This window comes from Nestor notabilis, unplaced genomic scaffold (assembly GCF_000696875.1).
Source record: "Nestor notabilis isolate BGI_N333 unplaced genomic scaffold, ASM69687v1 scaffold147, whole genome shotgun sequence".
Lineage (NCBI taxonomy): Eukaryota > Metazoa > Chordata > Aves > Psittaciformes > Psittacidae > Nestor > Nestor notabilis.
Genome location: NW_009936769.1, coordinates 295322 through 317169, shown reverse-complemented (window position 1 = coordinate 317169; position 21848 = coordinate 295322). Strand labels below are relative to the sequence as shown.

General features: G+C 35.9%; 1 protein-coding gene across 1 annotated transcript in view; it reads right to left on the bottom strand.

Moving 5' to 3' along the window:
* Nucleotides 1–3905: 3905 nt before the first annotated feature.
* Nucleotides 3906–21848, bottom strand: part of ARHGAP15 (Rho GTPase activating protein 15) — a gene marked incomplete at its 3' end in the record, with an annotated part of 220493 nt that continues 202550 nt past the window's right edge. The window contains exon 11 of the mRNA XM_010018517.1: nt 3906–3983. Coding sequence (XP_010016819.1) covers nt 3906–3983 — 78 coding nt within the window. The remainder of the gene's footprint in view (nt 3984–21848) is intronic.

Sequence of the window (21848 nt, the reverse complement as noted above, 5' to 3'; positions counted from 1 at the left end):
AAAAAATAAAATAAAATTAAATTAAATTAAATTTAAAAATGCATTACTGGACCTTGTTTCAAATCATCAAAAGTCCTCCAGATTTTTCATAAAATCCCTAAGAAATTGCCAAGTACTTTTTTCTCTTCTTTTTTTTTTTTATGATTGCAAACTGTTAGATTTAACCAGTAATAGAGAAAACATAAGAGGAATGGACATCTCTGTCCATTACAGAAACTTTTGCTATAGGTTCGCAGACTGAAATACTGAATGACTTGGAGCTTAGTTTCTAAACCAAAATTCTTTCAGTGCTTGTAGACTAAGAAAAGTATGAATTTTGTGATATCAGTTTGATCTAAACAGCTTCTACTGCTTTGATTCAGTGATTTGAAAAATGATGACTTAGAGTTTCAAAAGTGCTGAGAGATGTTATACCCTGGCCCTCTTATGATCAACTGATCTTTGCAGCTCTTAATGGGAAAATAAATCACAGATAAAAGATAATCTTGTTGCACAGAAGCAAAAAAGGTGTGATAGCAATGGAATTTTATAGAACAAGAAAACTCCATGAAAGGGACAAAGTAAATAAGGTAGTTTGTTCTCCTGATGCTCATGGTGGCAAGGTCAAAGCCCTTTTCAGGAGATACCTAGCTCAAGAAATAGGAATGGAACACAAAAGTATATTCAGAGAATTTAAAAAGATACAAAACATGACTTTTTATTATAAACCCATCCTCATCCCCAAAAATCTAGAATTTCAAGGGTCTTTTTTAGATTTTTACTGTTCTGATTTCTTCCTTAATGATAAAGCTGTCAACTCTTCATTTGTTTTCCTTTCATATTCGCCAGTTTTATTTTATTTTTGATGCTGCAGATCATATTAACAGTATAGGAAAAGGAGCCAAATAAAGCTTTGCTATATTCTAATTAATGATTATGCTAATTAAAAATACTTGATATGGCAAGCAGCCTAGAGTGTTTTCTGTGATCTTTAACTTTCTATGTGATACATATCATTTATAGCCTATAAATGTAGGTGTAACACAATGGTAAAGGAAGCAGGAGGAAAGAACCCATTAAGTATTTGGCCTGTATAAGAACTGATTGCATAGTCAATCTCTGCAGTGTAAATAGGCTTTTTTTCAGAACATTTGTTTACATTTATAATTAAATTAAACTTTAACTAAAATAATAAAAAAAAACCTCTATGGGAAAATCATATATATAAATACTGCTTTCCCACTGTTAACTACAGAAAAATGAAGGTACAGGGATTGAGCCAATAATAATTACCGAAAGTGATTGTGGAGAGTGCGTGGAGAGTGCATTATTAAACATAATCCCACTACAGAGCTTCAGAGGACTGCTATATAAGCAGATTGGGAGCACATACTAGTTTTCCTAGTAATATTTATGACTTCATGAAACAGTCAGAAACTGCTGCTGTCCACAACATCCGATTGACAGGGGACATCAGACTCTTGCGGACACTGGGTAGAGACCATTATTACCCTCCCAAAGACACATTATAAACACAATAAATCCCCTTATCCACACATTCCCAAATATTTTTAACAAAAACATGGTGGTTTTTGCAGGTACGCTGTGACTAAGTGAGCTGTTTCCTGCTTGCAGAAAACCCAGCACAGAGAAAGGATGTTATTGAAACAATTGAGACACTGTCTTGTTACCTTAAAACCATTCTTTGTGTCTGTGTTAATTCTTGAATATTCCGATTAAAAAGTACTGGATTATTCTTTGGGGACTGAAATGCTAGACTCTCTCATTTTCCGTCATATTGTGTTATCGACACCACTGAGGACTGCAAAGCGGCGTTAGGCATTACAGGGGTTGAACCTTGGCATTTCTGCATGCATTTGGAAAGGCCTGAGGAAAGACTAAGTACAGGCTAGATATTTTCATAGCTGGGATATTAAAGGACATGTAGGCAGTGCTGAAGTGGATAGTAACACTTTCTATTGAAAATCTATTTCATTATGATATAAAATGCAAAAGTACCTTAGATGTGTCAATAAAGACTAACATAAGAAACAGTAATTATCACAACTGATAAGATAATAACATAGTTCTCCAGGGATACTAGTTTTCATTGAATTTTCTTTTGTCCCTCAACAGCAGATTTCTCTCACATGCCCTAAGTAGCCACTGTCAGAGTGGTTTTCATGTACGACTGACTTCACCTTTATATATTAATATTACAGTGGTATAAGCCAGCAGAAAAAGGTGCCTGGTACCTCTGTGGCACAAAAAGCCAGCTTAGACTTCTGTCTAGCTTTACAGTATCAGCCCATCTGTTTTAGGTGAAAACTTGAGTAACATTAACCTAAAGTACGTTAACCTTTGGATGCCATGAGATATGATAGACAGGACCATTATTTTTATGGTGCATTTTTTCCTGAGCAAATATCCTAGGCAGTGAAGAAGGATAGAAAATCCTGGGTTTGCCCCTCTACCTCCAAACAAAATACAGTGTATGGTCTTTTGAAAAGCAAGGCAGACAACATTAGCTACACATAAATACCCAACAACTGCAAATGTAAGTGAAGCCCAGTAATGAGTCAAAACCATGAGGCTGATTGATAAATGATGATTTACTCAGTTTCACTGAGTTTACTGACATCAATACTGATTCCTCATAAACCACATTTCATCCTCCAGTTTCAGATGAAAAGAAGTCTGATCTAGAGCAGCTGATGATGTGGCAAACACCTATTGCTCCCCTGAAACCTTCCCTAAAGATGTAAATGGAGGCTTGAGGGTGAGAATATTTTAACGTCTCGCATATTTCAATTTAATGAGAACTTTTGAGTCTAAAGTCTTAGTTTATGTACAGTATAAAACTAACTGAAGAAATTATTCTTTAATAGCTATCATGTCCAAGAAACCACGTACAATACACAATATTTAGCAGTTCTGGGAATAGTCTCCAGATAACTTTAAAAGAGTAAATAAAAAGTAGGAGAAAATGCAGTTTAAGATTTGGGATTTTTCTTAATTTCTGTGAAGCTTAATTTTATTTTCTCATGAAATGCCATCATGAGGTTCAATACCATCATTGATATTTGCTGAATTATTAAATCTGGAGATACTTAGTCTTTGCCAAGAGTAGTAAACTATTCAAAGAGACGACTGCATTTGTCATTTATTCTAATTAGCCACTATTACCAGCTTCCACACCTGTAACAGTATCTACTGATCAATGTTAGATTCATTTAGGCCACAAATGTGAAAAATGTTCCTTTGTAAATGTGGAAATATGTTCATTATATATGGAATCTGTGGAAATATGTTCAGGAAATATGTACAGGTTTGTTCTAATTCTTGTTCTTAGGTCCCCAAACTATTAATTGTTCCACTTCTCATTTTCTGGGGTAAAATCTTTGCCCTTTCAAATCAGTGGTAAATTCTCCACTGATTTTGACAGAGCCAGTATTCTACTTTTAGTATTTCCTTTTCATTCTTTTCAGCGTCTTTTTCTCTTTTGCTGGTTTCCTTTGGATCCCTGTTCTACTTTTGGTTTTGTTTAACTTTCAACATGCAATCTGCTATTTTTCCTTTTTTAATCTTTTTTTTTTTGTTGTTGTTTTTGCTCACTTTGATTCTTTGATTTCTACATATGCTTTCCCCCCCCCACCTTATTTCATGTATCCATTTTTTTAAGTTTTTTTTTGTTTATTTGTTTCTCAATTCCTGTTTAACTACTATTTTTCTCTGCTTACTCTGCTTTTACCCCTCTCCTAGCTGACATTTCCCTCTGTGCAATATCTTTCTACCTTCCCTTTCCTCTCTCTTTGAAAACATGGCTCATCATTCTATGCCACTAATGTATAGCAGATTCTGAAATAGTGTCATCTGAGACAGTTAAGTACTAAACAAAACATTACCAGGGTGGAGGAATCACTTACCCTGATTGACAACAAATCGTAACTTCTGTATTGTTGCCAGATTGCCACTAACTCTGTATATTCCATCAACATCTAGACCTGAAAGAGAAACACATATTTCATTTTAGATCATATAAGTATTTTTCTTTGTATGTCTGTCAGGGAGCCAGAAGCGCTCTAACAAGTCTAAAGAAGAGCAATGTAGTGAACGACTGAAAAATAATCCACCTGACAGCAACTGAAGTGCCTCCTGCCTGATTAAAACAATGAAAAATAAAAGTGGTAGATTAAGTTAAGTGAATACAAAACACCTAACTATAATTATCTTGTAATTCTGTCAGCAAAATACAGTTCTGCAAGGGGTTCTGAGTGTGACAGAAAAGGAAGAGTGAATTAGTTCTCATGCTCATGGAGGAGGGCTGTTTGGGATACACATGATGCAACTCCATCCCTGCATAAATGTGGCATGTTTATATTAATCGTGATGGGGAAATTTCTCAGTCTGTGGCCTGGGTTTTCCAGACATGAATTTCTGAGGCTGTGACCTTTCTGAAAATAAAGCAGAGATGCCCACTCTGAAATTATGATTTGCATGGGACTACACACAACTACCATCTCTCTACTATATTCTTCATAGTGGATCAGACAAGTTTGAAGATGAAATTAAATATCCCAAATAGCATATGCCCTGGAGTATATTTGTTCATTAGTATAGGCCATTCTTTTCAAGGACAACCTGACAGTCTTGTTTCTCCCTGCATATCTACTCAAGGTTTATCTGCTAGGTGAAACTAGATGTCATACTCCCTTTTGTGACATATTATCTCCTACAGCAAGTTCTGCTGATATGACTGTTTAAAATAGCACTTCCAGCCCTGCTTGCATAGCTGTAGCATTTTAAAGCACATGGGAACTGCTCTCCTTTTCCAGGAGAATTAGCTGTTGTGCAACAATGACTGAATCTGCATGCTTAAAAACTGAAAACACTGAACTGTGCTTTGTCATTTCACATTTAAGACTTGTAAGTACATAACAAGTACATAAGAGAATCTACACAAAAGGGTTTTTTTTTAGCGCTACTCATCACTTGGGCTACAAGTTTTAGTTAGTTATTTCCAGCAATTTCAGAAAAAGCCTTTCTTTTAGAACATGTTAATTTGTCAAACCCAAAAATTTTCAGGAAATATTTCATGACAATGTATCTAGGGAGATTTTTTTTTTTTTTATGATTTGGGGTGGAGAAAAAGGTAAATCTGAAACTACAGAAAAGAATGAAAAAAATTCTAAAAACCCAGAAACCCTGTTGTAATAACACTTAAATAGGAAGGAACTGAGTTTCAATTCCTTATTTCAAGGATACTTGCATCATGCCTTGACAAACAAATGGCATAGCCAGTGGACTTGGCTGCTTGGAGTTATTCCTCACTTGGAGTATTGTGTCCAGTTCTGGTGTCCTCAACATAAAAAGGACATGGAGCTGTTGCAGAAAGTCCAGAGGAGGGCCACGAGGATGATAAGGGGGCTGGAGCACCTCCCATATGACAACAGGCTGAGAAAGTTGGGGCTGTTCAGCCTGGAGAAGAGAAGGCTGCGTGGAGACCTCATAGCAGCCTTCCAGTATCTGAAGGGGGCCTGTAGGGATGCTGGGGAGGAACTCTTTGTTAGGGACTGTAGTGGTAGGACAAGGGGTAATGGCTTCGAAGTTAAACAGGGGAAGTTTAGATTAGATATAAGGAAGAAGTTCTTCACAGTGAGGGTGGTGAGGCACTGGAGTAGGTTGCCCAAGGAAGTTGTGAATGCTCCAACCCTGGAGGCATTGAAGGCCAGGCTGGACAGAGCCTTGGGCGACATAGTTTAGTGTGAGGTGTCCCTGCTCATGGCAGGAGGGTTGGAACTAGATGATCTTAAGGTCCTTTCCAACCCTAACTATTCTATGATTCTATGTTGAAACATTTTAAAAGATTTAATTTTCTTTTTTGATACAGACTGAAATCAAATATAGCCTTTGGGTTTTTTGCATGTTTGCTTTCCCTCTATAAAAAACAAAGTTCTTATTTTATGTCTATCCTGCTAGGAACACCCTGATCTGGTTTATGTTAAATAATCTATTTTAAAGATGAATAATAATCCCATATTACACACTGTTTATCTATGTCTCTTATTAGACAATTTTTTACCCTACACCTGTCGGTGACCTGCAACATAATACTGAGAATGATGATTCATTTCATGAAGATCCCCTTTGGTTACAGAGGGATAAAGAAAAAGTTTATTTGAAGGAAATCAAAAAGGATTTGGTAATCAGGAAAACCTGGAATTTATCCATCTATGGATATATAACATATGAGCAAATGGAAATTACTAAAATGTTTAAGTAATTAATTCTATCCTAAATCTGAAGAGTCTCATTCTGTTTTAGAAATGAGAGAACGAGAGCACAGGAGTAATTCCCAACATAGGAATGTGGGACTTTCATGGTAAGGGATTAAGAATTGCATCATGTAAATTGAAGTTTAATCCAGAAAGTAAAGAGGAAAAATCAAACAAAAAAAGCCCCAAAACAGAATGTTAGCTTTGTTTGGTTCTAACTCAATTCAGTTATTAAACTTTTTGGATATATGGAAGTGAAAGTAATACAAGTCACTTTTGGTGAAATATCTATGTCTTACATTAATAGCACTTATTTGGAACCTACATGAATTATCCAGATCAGGTGAAAAGAACAAATTGGTAGATGCTACATCTTGCAAAATGATCTGGATAATACAAGTTCATTATTATTGTTGTAAATTTCCTTTGATCCAGAGATGAGGTCTGATTAGCATTTCATTTGGATACTCTGCAATATGGCAGAGAAGGAAAAAAAAAATAATCCAAGAATATGAAGCCAATTATAGTGTTCACGTGCCATCAACTAACTTCTCCAAGAACTTTGAAAGTTAAGCCAAAGCAAACCAATGCAAATTGGTGGATTTGGACATCCTTTTCATGACTACATTATCTTAGCTGGATTGTTAACAACTTATTTTGGAAATCCAATTTGGTGCAAAAGAGAAAGAGAGACAAAGAGAGAGAAATCTGTCTTTATAGTTCTAATATCATGATTCTATGAACAATTTTCAAAGGAAATTCACTTTTAAGGACACCTCTATCGATCAAGAACGAAAACATCGCTGCATTACTGTCACTGTTTCGTCATGGCAGGCTATAAACACTGAGGGAACAAGATGAAACAAAAGCCTTACAGAGTTTCCTATCTGATGCTGGCATTAAAGTATAGTGGTAAAGAACATTTCAGAAAAAATATTAATTGTGATAAAGTCCAACCACTGTTCAGTAGAGGCTGAGTTTCTTGTGTTTTGGAGTGTGGTTTATCAAGAAAGAATCACTGGATTTTGCCCTTGAGGAAAACAAGGATTTTATTTGCTTTATATCACAATTTCCAGCTGTGTTCCTGGTTTGTTTGTTTTTTTTTTTTTTTTTTTTTAATGAGGAACCTGAGAACAGGATGGACCCGCAATTAGAAATGACAGCCAAAAGCATGATATTGACTTCAGTATCTCTACCCTAACTTTTGTAACGATATAAAAAAAATGTAGGAAAAGGGCTTACTGAAGAATGCATCAGATTAGCTGACAAATTATAAGCAAATTTTAACCATTTTTATTTAAAAAGTTATGCAGGTACTCCTGATGGGAAAGTTAAAAGGCAACTGAACTCAGGCTTAATTGAGAATCATGAACAATAATGAAATTATATTCGCTCTCTGTAACTGCACAGAATATGTTAGAACACCTATTTAAGAACATTTCTTGCACTTTTGCTTCTAGCCAAAATGGAAATTATCATGAATGCATGTCAGTATCAGCTCCAGTAGCAATTTGAGATGGAACCTGCTATTTCAGAAAAACATTGAAAACACAAGAAAAAAACTGGAGCATAGATGATACATTTATCTAAACCTATGTTTTAAAATATTAGATTTTTGTATTGGTTGAGGTACTCCTGATGCTTTATGAACTGCCTTGAATTAAATTTTCTCATTAATTCTTTTCTGTTGTATAAAAAAAATCCCTCTCCCAAATCACATTGCATTCTGCCTAAACTTAATCTATATTTGACTATCTTCAAACTTAATACGAAAGGAAATTCTCCATATGTGTGTGTGTGGGGGGGTGTGGGGTGGTGGTATGCAGGAATTTCTCTCTCTGTTTAGCAAGATTTAGAATTCGAAACATACCATTGTAAATGGTACTAGGTAACTTTCTGCATGGAAACCCATGAAACTTTCACAATTAATGTATTCTGAAATAGGTGGGGTCCCCAGGCCTGGTAGAGTTTAGTAAAAGAAACCATCATGCTGGATTCAACAACAAAGTGAAGTGCAAACTTGAAGAAAGGCATTCTTTAGCTAGTCTTTTCATTTAAAATCAGTTATGTACAGGACAAAACTATTGTGTTTCAAAGAAGCCTATTATGCTTTCCCATAAACAGAAAGATCATACGTTTTAGAACTAAAGTATCATTATGTAATCAAGCTGTTGTATTATAAACTATTTTGTGGGCTCAGATGCCCAGGGCTATCTTTACAAATATTTAAGAGGTCATTATCAGGATATGTTCTCCCTAAACTATAATTTTTTCCTTGTGTTTTCATATACATCTTACCATAAATCATTGATTTATAAACAATTTTTTTTAAAGTTTACTACGGGCACACACGTGAGGCATGAAGTCATTTAAAGAAGCAGAAATACCTGAATGCAGCAAATACACCAATGTCAAGATAATACGTCTGATGAGAACAACACCAAAACCAATGTGTAACAAAAATAAAGCTTCACAAAAGGATCAATATTTTTATGCCAGTAGAAAGAAAATCATGAAGAATAACAAAGAATAAACCTGACACATTTAAATTTGGCATTAAAAATACTGTATCTGGATAAGGTTAAAAAGGTACCCCAAGTTTCAGGTGAACGCAGGAGCAGAAAAAAATGTGTTTGTTTGATGCCATGGAAATCAGAGGTAAAAATGATGAAAGCAATGAAACAAGTTTGAGTTACACCACAGAGGAAAAATTAACATGGGGGCATTAACAGCAAACCAGGATGTAAAGTTTGTGGTGCAGATGTGGTGTGAGTTGAGGGTTCTTGAACCAAGCAAACCTTGATCAGCTCAAGTTGAAATGACCATCAGCTCCATTTGAACATAAGACTGCACTCAGCATGGTTTTCAGTGTTGCTGATGTCTCTATCCTGCTTTTTGGTAAGCATTGTGTGGGATTAGGCATGCCTTTAAACTCACAAAGAGGGCCCAGAAGTTGACACTAAGATTTTCTCTACTTTTCTGGAACAAAACTGACACTTCAATCATCAGAATTACCCACTTCTTGTACTCCTCTCATCAAAGGCTCACACTTGAAAGGCTCAAAACATCATCTCAGCTAACATCTGATATGAAAACAGGTCCCATCTCCAGTCCAGAGAAGCTACTCATCCACAGTGGAAGTGGGTGCTATACAAATGTCATGTTAGCTAGTTCTATCAGAACAACAACAATAAACAAACCTAGGAGACTAAAGAGTAGATGATATTGGAAGTCAATGTGAAGGACAAAGAAGTAATCACTGATGTAAAAATAATGCTTTTTCACTTATTGGTGATGTGTGTCTCTCATTTTCAAATAAAATATAAATACTTGGAAATCACTAAACCTGGAAACAGTGACAGTGGTATTGGAAAAGCAGTAAGAGGGATGCACTTGGAGACTGGCTAGACTGACCGTAGTCCCAGACAGTTTACTTCAATGATTAATTCAGGATTCTGTGAACAAATAACTCACAGCAAAATATAATTAATCCTAACTAGCATGGTTTCGTGGAGATTTGAGCCTTGTCTAGAAAACTTGTTGCATTTTTATAGGATTGGATTTTTGACGGGTCTGGTTGATAAAGGCAATTGTGTTGAAGTAGTATGTTTAGATTTCCATGAGGCTTTTGACTCAGTATCACATGGCATTTTGATTAAAGCATTTGCATTTTATGGAATTAACAAGACATATATTACATGGATTAAAAAGTGGCTCAATGACAGACCTCAAAATGTTGTAGGTAATGGGAGATATCAGTTAACAAGGTCATAGCTGGCAGAGCTCTGAAAAGTGAAGCTTTCAGTCCAGTGCCGTCTAATATCTTTATCAGATAGGTGGACAGTAAGAAAAAAAATCTTTGTTGGCAAATTAAGCAGACCACTCAAAGATCAGGCAGATATTAAATGATGATAAGGACAGATAAAGTTATAGAATGTCAGAATTGCTACCTTAAATGGTTACAATCTGATATTGTAATTGTATTGATATCCAATTTTGGATGGAGAAACACAGGGTGGATCCAACGTCCCAGACTGTAGGTTACAAAAGACTTACTTGAGATTTATTTTATATAATTATCTGAACATGATCTCTCAGTTCAGTGCTATAGCAAACAGGACTAATTGTGATCCCTTGAATTATAGAAAGACAAGTATCAAACAGAAGCAGGGAAGAGATTGCATCTTTTCATGCACTACAAATAGGATCTCCAGTAGAACGCTGTACTTGATATCATAGCAAATGAAACATAATATACATGCTTCATTGCTTCATATTGAAGAGATGATGGAGAGATGTCCTCTCCATTGGTACTTTTCACATGATTTGCAGGTACTGGACTTGTGACCAACACTGCCCAGCTGCAGGACCTGTGACAGATAAGCCTGAATTCAATGCAACATGAACAAGATTTTCTTCATTCTATTATTAGTAGAAATCCAACACTGCATCAGAATTTAGTAAAAGCGGAGACAGTGGAGGAAAGTATGGGGAGGAGAAATTGTACTAGTTCTTAACAGGCTAAGAAAGAACTCTATAGGAGGTATTTGACATGAGGTTTGGTGAATCTCTTTAGGAAATTAGTTAACAAGAAATAATTCTATGTTTGACTGTAATAATATCAAGAAGATGAGGGCATAAAAAGAGAATCTCATTTTTTCTTACAGTAATAACTTCAAGATGCAATGAAAGGAGAAAAGCTTGACTAAGATCTTATTGTTTTCAAGACCCTGTAGAAACTGTTTAATGCAAGCAATTACAGCACTGAATATGAGCATTACATACTGAGAATAAGTAACAAGTGAATATGGTGGATGATATACTTTATTCTGTTTCATATCACCTGGTGGTAGAATTTCCACTTGGATATTTATATAGAAAAAAATAAGGGTAGCAACAGTACAAAGCAAGTGCAATTCAAACTTGCATACAGTTCGCTGCTATGCAAGGTTTCCGTTTAATCCCTAAATCAAGCCTGCTATGCCTTCATCTTCTTCTCTATTGTGTTGCACTGTCTTTGACATTCAAGCAGTTTATGGTTTAAAAGCCCCAGGAACAACAAGACTTACTCAGAAGGCTCCCTGTAACATGAAACAAAACTGGGCTTTGAAGCTATTTGTTTTGAATGAAACCATCGATCAGGCAGACCGTTCACTGTAATTTTGCCATTATCTCCAATATATACTTTTGCCATTCTGACAGTCCTACTTCTTGCAGCTAAACAAAATGACCTCATTGCTTTCCACTGTATTTTCTTTTAAACATTGGCTGGGATGATTGAGATTCAGGAATGTGGGAAAATGGATTCCCAAGCCACGTCCATCCCCTTTAATTCTGAGCTGTAATTTTTGGCTTGGCTTGAATCACAGTCATCACATTTCAGTCTGAATCTCTCTGTAAAGTGATCTTTCTTAAACATTTCTTTCACTCATCATGGGATCAGAAACAAAGCCATTCTAGTCTTTCAGCGAAACACTTACAAATGTCTTTTTACAGCCATTCACGAGAGCTGAATTTCCTTTAAAAATGTTTGAAAAAGAGGAGGTTTTCATTGCCTGATTGTCCTCTTTGTGAATCTTGTCATCTGTATGCCATGAGCTACAGCTATTTTAATCTGTTTTTGTTTGCAATCCATTTGGTGTCCGCCCAGGAAAATGCAGGTGATTCTAATTAACTTACTGCTGAAGATGTGGAAAAATCTCAATTGTGCTATGGAGATTTATACACTTAAAACCTTCCCTCTATTATTTATAGCAGCTTATTAATGAAAATGATTACATGAATACATTTACCACTTGGTTCATCTTTGTGTACTTTTTAAATCAACAAGGTTTATGCTAAAGGGGAAAAATCCCTACAAGTATAGACCTCAAGTACACACATCAGCTTGCTGGTTTAAATAGAATGGCAGTTTAAAAAGAAATAAAATTGTCTTACTTTATGCAACACAGTATAATATCTGAAATTACCAAAGGTTTGGAAATAGCCATTGTCTCTCTGTAATGTATCAGTATTTAATTTTGTGATTTTTTTTTTCGTTTTGTTTGCTTGTTTATTTTCTCTTTTGATATCTACTTCATCACCCCTATTTACTCTCATGTGCTGCAGTTACTGATTCTCATGTATGGGCTAGTAGATTCATTCTGACCAATACTTAATGGATCTGAATTAAAATAGGATTTGTATGGTTCTTTGCTACTTTATCAAGCATACTTTTTTTTTTTCCTGTCTGACCTAAAGGTTTTTCAGGTGTATTAGAAATCTTCAAAAGCTGGATGGTCCTTCACCAGCATCTCTTTTGGGATATAATCAGCTTCATGTCTCCAGAGATGTGCAGCTTCCAATTTTCACCTGCCTGGCATTGTGGCCGTAGGATACTATGGTGACTGACAGAAGTGTATTTCAGGTAGAGAGATTTAAGTCATTTGCAAGAAAATCAACAGATGTTAAATACTAGCACTGAGTATTTTCTGCTAGGTACAGCTACCAACAGGCAGTTTACCACCTTCCATCTGTTACCATTTCTATTATTCTGCACCATGCAATAGATGCTGGGATAGTCTAATTTAAATGTGATGACAATGTGGATAATGCAGTTTATTTCTGGGAGGATAGAAGCCTGAATAAAGGTTATCATTTTAGGAGAAGCTGACGATGGAAAAACTCATCCACTGTGTGACATGATCAGAACAGCTGGGGATGTAATGTGGAGGGTGGGGGAGAAGAAAACCAAGGTATTTCGTATGTTCAAGAAATATATACTACATTGCCATTTCTTCTATCCCAGCTGTGCCTGTTAACTTCTGGAAACATGTAGAGTTCAGCAATAAAGTATACTTGACTGGTATTTACTGCAATGTGCATTATAAGACTTTTTCTGTCACACAGTAAGTTCTGAAAGAGTTAATTAACATGAAAAATACAGGCCCAAGATTATATCTGTCATGGATGGAAATACTACATTTATGCCTCATTGTAATCCATTCATTGGTTTATGGACCCTGAGCCCTCCAGGGAGTGTCACAACTCCACATGATACTGCTGAGAGCTGTATTTTGCTTTTGGATTTCTGATTTAGCTGAAAGAAGTTTAAAAACACATGTAGCCTGACAACTCCCTGTTGGCTATACAACTGAGGAGGGTCAAGAGCATAAACTATTCCAGCAAAAGCCAGCTGTAACTTATGCTCACTAAACTGGCTAAAGATCTGCCTGTTGCAGACAGTAGCATACAAGAAATTTATGCATTTTGCTAAATCCTCCCACTTTGGTTAAATTGTGCTTCATTTGGGAATCCATCATCAAAATCATGCCTGTGTTTTCTGAGCAACATCAGAACACTAAGGGAAATTGCACTTTGGGGGGTCTAACTCTCCTCTTAGGACTATATAGGACTTTCATCAGGTCCACTGACATCAGTAGGAACTGTGGTTAAAAGCTAAGGGACAGATAAAATTCTCCAAACATCCTTTATTCCCAATGTTGATTTTAAAGAGAATTTAGTGCACAGCAGGGACAAGTCTTTTCCCATCTTCCACAGTAGTGAGAGATTAAATTAGATCTCAGTAATGTCACCTCCCCAACCTGACTAGTACTGTGGCTTGTTGGACCTTTGACAGTTGGAAGTGGAATAACCATACATTTGGGCACACATAATCTTCAGCCAAAATGGGTAAGGAGTTTGCATTTTCTGGACTGTAGTGTCCTTGTTTGGCAAATATATTTATTTTTAATGATAATGACCGGGATAGAAAATTTTGGCTGGAAAAAGGATATACAGAGCGGAAATTGAAAGTCACAGGACTGCTTCTTCCATAATTTCTTGGCTTTTTAGTGATAGTTGAGGAGTCCAGATAGGTCCAATACTCTTGCCTATAACAGATCTATTTTTCACTGGACAGCTTTAAGCTCTGCTCTGTTCAAACTTAGATGTCTCAAGGTTATCTGTCTGTCTTGTCTTCAGTAACTGTCTGAATGAACTGTCTGTGGGCACTTCCTACAGCTGTTGAGCATTGCTGAGGAGTGGATCCAGATGCAGAGTTCAGGCTTTCATAAGCAGTTGGTAACAGTCTTTGTTTATTCATATCATATTATAAGCATCTATCTTAGTATTTGCTTTTTATCTTTAAGTAGGAGAAAACATTTTAAAATTAAATTCTTTAGTCTAAGGCACTTTATCAGACACCTTTGGGTGTTACAGTCCATGCCTGTATGGAAAACTCAGAGAGTCTATTGGAAGATAAGTATACATATGGCTATCTAACACCAACTTACTGAATTCTTAGCATTTCATATCTGTCTAACATATAATTGTGATAATACAAAGGTATGTGTAAATGTGTATATATGTAGATAAGACGTTTACTTTAATAATATCTCTCCCAGTGTACACTTCACACTTTTAAAGACACAATAATGATTAAAATTGTGGCATTCTACTGAATGCTTTTACCCTATTTTGTGTGATAAACCTCTACTCTAATAAGGGAGCAAAATTTTGTTGTTTTTGAAAAGTCGTATTTAATGTTACGAAACAGTGACATTAATCAGCACTATGTGAAAAACCCCAGAAACATTAATTTTTATATTACACAAACCTATGGTGCTTAGATATTTTTCCACCTTTTTATTATTTTTTTTCCCCCATCTTACCTGCAGGACTCTGCAGCTATGAACTTGATTTTTCCTGTCATTCCTACTACATTTCCTATCCCTGAACAGGTTGAGGTAATTTAAAACCTTTTTTTCTGCTTCCATTTAATTTGGGCAAAATCTGAACCATCAGCAAAGCCACATTCAGCAAAAAATGCAGTCAAAATATCTACGGAAATCATAAAAATCTTGAACTGGGTTAAAAAGAGTGACAAGTCCAAAAAAACTGAGGAGACTAGTACATATACTTCATTACTTTGACAGAAGCAACTCCATAGTTTTAATTTTATTGTTTGACATGCATACCATGATATACTATATTAAAATAGTGTATACACATACCATTGTGTAGGAATGGTTGAAGCACTCCTGAAAAAAAGATGGTTTAAGTATAGTTTGAAATGGAACAAATTGCTTTCTACTTTGAAATACGCAAAAAAAACCACCAACCCAATCCCCACAGTGAAATACAAATAATATAACTGAAACATAACCTGCAAGGCATGCAAGAAATACAGAAAAATATTGACTTATTATAAGAAAAATATCTAGCTGCTGGCAATAAAATGCACTGGACAGCTGTTAGCTGAATTTTGGTTGAAGTGAATGCATAGATATGAGTATCATGCAAGCTAATTATTTCAAAATTTGAAGCTACAGGAAAAATTTTGATTTAGATCATTGTCTTTGTATCTTAATGCTGACTGTGACATGGAATGATATAAGGAAGGTAGAAATCCAATCTCGTCCCTTTTGCTAGGGTTCGTACAGACCATCTAGTATTTTTGAAGGCTTGGAAAAGCCAAGTTGGCATACAGTGTTTTCCATATATAATCTCCTTCTTTGGTGAAAATTCTGTAATTATTAATGACATTTACCCTAGAGACATCCAAGACAGTTGCAAAGTTTCTAACAGAAACTGTTCCTGTAAGTTTTGTTCTTTATGTTTTTAATGTATGACATATCAGAATACAAAAATGCAGCTGAAATAGGCATAATAAAAGAAACCATTGTGAACAATTTCTAGTGTGCAAATTCAGGTACTTTTCTATCAGGTACTTTTCATCTATCATGACTGTTTACAAACTATCAAAAAAGATTGTGCCTTTGCTCAGTGATGGTAGAAGTGTTCCTGTGCACAAAGCATTGTCACCGGATCGGTTGCTATTTATGACCAGAGAGTAGCTACTGCTGTGAGGATAGCCCTGCGGGTCGTGGATCAGAGCATTAAAGAAAGCATTTTATGAGCTCCTCTGTTTAAGGGGTACAGTAGGAAAAGCTGACTGACTAAAGAACACCCTTCCAGCGTCTTCCACCTTCCTGTTTGGATTCAAGTCTGGCTTTAAGTTTAGCTGGGCTGGAGAATTTGAATGTTTTTATTTTCAGTGGTTTGAGCAGATGCTAGATTGTTCAAAGTTAAGTTCATAGGCTAAATGAATGCAGTTTTCATTAGAAGAGGATGTACCTTATGATTCTATGAAGGTTTGTTAAAAATATGTAGCACCTGATAATTTAACACAAATGAGTGGCTGCTAAATTTCCCCCTCCCTCTGTCTCTCACACACACACATCTACACACAGAGGAATGCTTCTTGACTGCCAAGCTATGAGCCAAGATTTTGTTCACTTTAATCTCAATCTTATGAGTTAGAAAACCATGAAACAAAGTTTCTACCAAGTGTACTAACAGATTTTTAGTTCTACTGGCTCCATAGGGCATCACTACAAGTACACTGAAAAAATTAAAGGTTTCTGAGCTGATCCATTTTCCATTTAAGTCAACATGAGCAGTACCACCGTAAAGAACTCAACACTTGCTAACTGATACCATACACTCATGAAAATTATTTCATTTCTAAGTAAACAAAAAGTTGTGGAACCTCCAACCCCATTGTGTGGTTACTGCTGGCACAGTAAAGCCTTTTGGTGGCAGCTACTTTGGTGTGTTATGTCACATAACACCGTATCAGTTCAGGACTGACAAATCTAAATATATGGTTTGAAATATGGAAAAATTGCAAAGATGGAGGTAAGGGGCATGGAATAGCCTCTTTCTGTTTTTTGAGGGCTTCCTTATTTTCTTAGTCAAGGCATCTCAGAGAAGTCTTATCACCTTACCCTTGTTGGAGGAGCTCATGGTGATTTTAGGAGCTTCAGTATTACCTGTAAATAGCTCTTAATCTGGGCAACTGAACAAGTCCTTGCTCTTTGTTTTTAAATCCTGAGAGAAAATGTGGATATTTACATTTCTGATTCAAACATATAAAGCTTAAGGCCCTAATCCAACAAACCACTGAAGCACTTCCTTAACTGTAAGGAATAATGACAAGAAACCACAAAATAGATTTATTCAGGTCCTTAGAGAAGTTTCCATCTGTTTTGGTGGACAAAGACCAGTATCAGTAAAGTAGGAATTATAGAAAGAAATAACCTATATCCATAACAAAGTAGAACAAACATGAGAAAACAGTTTCTAGCAGTAATATCTGTTTCCCAAGAATTTCAGTTATTTGAAATGTATAAACTCTGATAAAAAAAATAACAACAAAAAACAAAAAACCAAAACGTTCATGAAGAAATCATGAAGAGAAAGCCGGATCAGGATGGCTGGAGTTGCCCAGGATCCAAGTGATATGATTCTGTTCTATTATGAAACAAAATGGCCACATTTTGCTCTCATTTACACATATGTCATTCCTACCAAACCAGGGAACATTGTTTGTCTGCGTGAAGACAAAAAGAAGTTGTTTTGCTGTATAATTGCACCCATGATCCGTGAGGATCCTGATTGTAATAAAACAATATGCTAAGCGAATATATAACTGGAGATCTTTAAAAGACTTGTTAATTCCTTGGGGGTTTATCATGCTGTAGTCAATTTAGGGACAATTCAGTTACTAGACTGCTAGCAATATTGGTTTCATAAATTTGGTGGAGTAAAATGAGCTAAAAAAGTCTCCTCTTAAAGAAATGAAACCCTTAACATAAAGCCTCCTTTTTAAGCTGCCCTCTTCCTTTGCCCTCTGCCTTGCTCCTGAAGCTTTCTGTTGGTACAATTTCTCTCACTTAGGTATCAATCCCATTAGACTGCTATATTATATGGTTAAAACATTGATGTAACAGAAGCTGCTACAGCAAATAATTGAAGTAATAAAATACAAATGCAGTTGTTTGTTCTCTTGAATTGCAGGCAAGAAAAAGGAGACATGGTTTTTTAAACTGACCCCATAGTGTTGCATATAGACAGCAAAACTTTTTTTAATGTGTTTTGTTTTATTGCTGTAAAACTTTTTTGAAAAAAAAAATATATAGTGTAATTGTAGTTTGTTTGTTTGTTTTTTCCACAGGAAAAACAATTACTCCACATTATGGAATTACACCGTCATAATTTTATTTTAAAAACTTCTTTTTTTTTTTAAAGCAACAGGGATGTTAAAAGAATCTGAAAATGTAACTAGCTCTTTTTGGCCCCCCTAAGAAACTTAATGGATTTCGTGTGTGTGTCTGTGTGTGAACATCTCTAGGCTGAGACTCCTTTTGTCAAGTGTTAGCCCAAAGTGTTTTTCTATTAATGGCTAAACTGTAAGGTCTGACTAAATGGGGTTTGCAGTGGAAATACTGTCAGCTCCTTGTCTGTGATGGCATGTGTACTGTACTAGGGCATAGTGTCTCACATCACCGGTTTATTTGGGAGGAAAAGAGAGGACTTCTGTGTCTATCTTTTTATCTTTTACATGGCTAGGAGGTGGATAACCTCGTGTGCGAGCTTCCTTGAATCTGACTTTGACCAGGGGGCATGTCAGGACCTTCATTTTCTCTTTGGCACAGAGTAAGCAACAGAGACAGTCAGCTGGCTTTAAATTTCTCTAGAATTTTTGTTTCAGTGTGTACAAATGTCACTGCTTGATTTACAAAGTATACTAACATTATTTTAATATCTACAAAAGGTTGTTCAGTTCTTTTTTATTTCATACATTAAGTGGTTTATTTTATTTATTAAGCCAATTGAAAAAGGTTTTATGGAAAATTCTGAAGACAAAATGCTCTGTTTCCTTCTGCATGTTCACTAATAGATATATTATACAATGCTAGAAAAAGGCAAAAGGCCAAACTCATCTCTGGTGTAATTCCAGTAAAAGCAATAAAATTACACAAGGCATGAATTTGGCCCAGGCATTGTAAATGTTACTCTGGTGCACACTGAGTGTCTGCTTGTTGTTACTGGCAAGGCTTAAAATACAAATTCCCCTTTTTTTCATAGAAATAGATATATTTCTCTGGAACACATTAATCAATGAAGCAGGTATCAGGAAACTATGACAAAGACATGAACTGACTCAAATACCTGCCCTGTTCAAGTTTTTTTCTTCCTCTATCTTACAGTCCTTGTTTTCAAATTGTTTAAATATATATTTATTCTCTCTTTTGTGCATTGTCATTGCAAGATCTTTTTTTTTCCCCTTTCTGTTGTCTGCTTTTCTCTAATTTGTCTTGTATGCCCTTCCGTGATGTTTCCTGTTGACACTTCTCAATATTTTTTCTAACTCAGAATGTGGCTTTCTAGCAGACACAGAGGCCCCAGAGTGAATACCCTTCTGAGCCAATTCTGACTTGGACCTTGCACAACACTATTAACTGGCTCTTAGTCTAAGAAAGGTGGCTATAGCGGGATTGCCTGAGCCTGAAGACAGAAATGGTTGAGGAAATCTTGCCAATATGTTTGCACTACATTCAACCACTTCTAATTTTTACCAAAAAAAATACAAGAAAAAAAAAAAAAGCTCAAAACATTTTAAATCACAAACTTGCAAGGGCAATGCGATATTGCATTTATCTGTACATTTAAGTTTATACTTGTTGGCCACTTTAAAGTAAACACAGTTCAATGCCCTTGGAAACAGTTTTCTTCAGCCCACTGGACTTCCCTGGAAAAAGGCTTTATCTGCTGAACTGCTGGATATTTTTGTGGGCATGTCATTTTTTTCCTATCAGTCTGTTTTGGTTTGTTTTTTTTTTTTCATATAAAAGTTGGGAGCAGAAGCTTCCTTGGAACAAGACAGAATCATAAAAGACTTCAGGAATCTCATCACAAGCTAAACTGTACAAATTGCACATTCTTCATGGAAGTATTAGCCTTTAGTGCGTGCCTGGATCCAAGCATAATAGATTATCCCAAAGTGGGAAAGAATGAACAGCACAAAATTAGCAGAACTAGGAGCTCAGATCATTTGGTGGAGCAATATGATCCCTGTACTTTCAGGGTACTGAATTTTAAAGCCACTGGAAACATGTAAAGTAATATCAGAGTAAGCAAGGAAGCATGTGTAGGCTTGGGAGAAGAGAAAAAAAAGTTTGGAAAATACCTTTTCAGAGGAAAATAAGTGCTGAAAATCAGTGAATGAGCTTGTAGGAAACAAAATACTATTCATGAACAAGTTCTTGCTCTGAAGATAAAAAAAACTCTAAAAGATACAACAGAGAGAAAACAAATAAAATACATTTCAGTGGTTGTTCAGGGGCCAAGAGCTGCTGGAGAATAATCCTGCACTCAGACAGAAATATAAAACTGCACAGGATTGGTTGGTCTCCTGAGGTTTCCCTTCTTCTCAAGAAAACCTTGCCAGAACAAATCCTTTATGCCATCGGCTGATGGGTTTGGTCTAATCGTGCTGGGAAGTAGCCCAGGAACACTGTACATTTAATGGAAGCTTAAAAATGGTGGTGAGCATACTCTGGCAGATCTACCCTGTACTTTCTGACTGCCTTCTTCAGTTCCTCAGGAATAGGAATGAATTATTCTTGAAAACAAAGACATAAAAAAAAAAAGCTTAAGTTAAATACACCCTAGGGGATCAAGTCACTGAACACAAATCTAATAATATGGAGTATTACAATACGTATAGGGATATAAGCTGCTAGAGGCTGTATATAGTGGCTATTAATACATACCTTAGCTGCACAAGCCTCACTTCCTCTGCCATCCTCACTGTGCTCCTATAATATCAGACAGTGATCCCAGCATGGGAGTCATCAGCTTTAGGGAACATTTGGGATTTTTTTTTTTTCAATTCTTCTGCAGTATTCTGTTCCATTAGAAAGTGAGATAGCATTAAACTCATTTTTTTCCTAGCTATATAAATATATCTACAATACTTTATATTTTTAAAACTCATTTCCTCTTTGCTTAACTCCTTGAGATAAGTGAACTCTATTTTGTGTAAACTTTCTACCAGAATACTGACTACCTTTTAAGCGGTATACGATTTAGAAGTTAATGAAATATTACTTTCTGATTTTTCTTTTTTTTTTTTTTATAGTATAAATAGGTTTTAAAGTGCTTTTTGCTGTACTTTAGCTTTTAGATTAAGAGATAAAACTGATGAAAGAGACATAACCTTCTGTCACAGAGCAGCATGGCTGTTGGGAGGTGAGGTAGTTTTAAATACCATTTTTATCTTCATTTCTCTTCATCAGCATGACTGTATTTCTTTACTACATCCCATAAGGTACTTTATCTTTGCCCATAAAGACATTTTCTTCCTTAAACGCTGACTATCCTGCAGTATGAGACTTTGTGTCTGTGCATGTCTGCAATGATATTTTATATAATCAAATCACAGCTATGGACATTAAAGCCAAACTAAGTCTTGATTTTAGGTGCTGTAGGGTGTCAAACTTTGGACACCTATAAAAAAATCTGACTTTCAGAGAGCAAGCGCTTAAAACTTCTTTTGAAACCATGTCTTCTTAAAATTGCACACCCAGCTTTTAAAGTGCCTAATGGTCACTTCTGAAGTCTCACTGGCATATCCAGTCCTACTCCAGCAGATCAGTGCCCCAGACCGAGAGCCCTAAGCTCAGGGTTTTTTTGTTGCTGCTTTTATCTAACAAGATTTGTTCACTGGGGATCAGAGCAATGAAACTCAGTAAATAATACATTGGA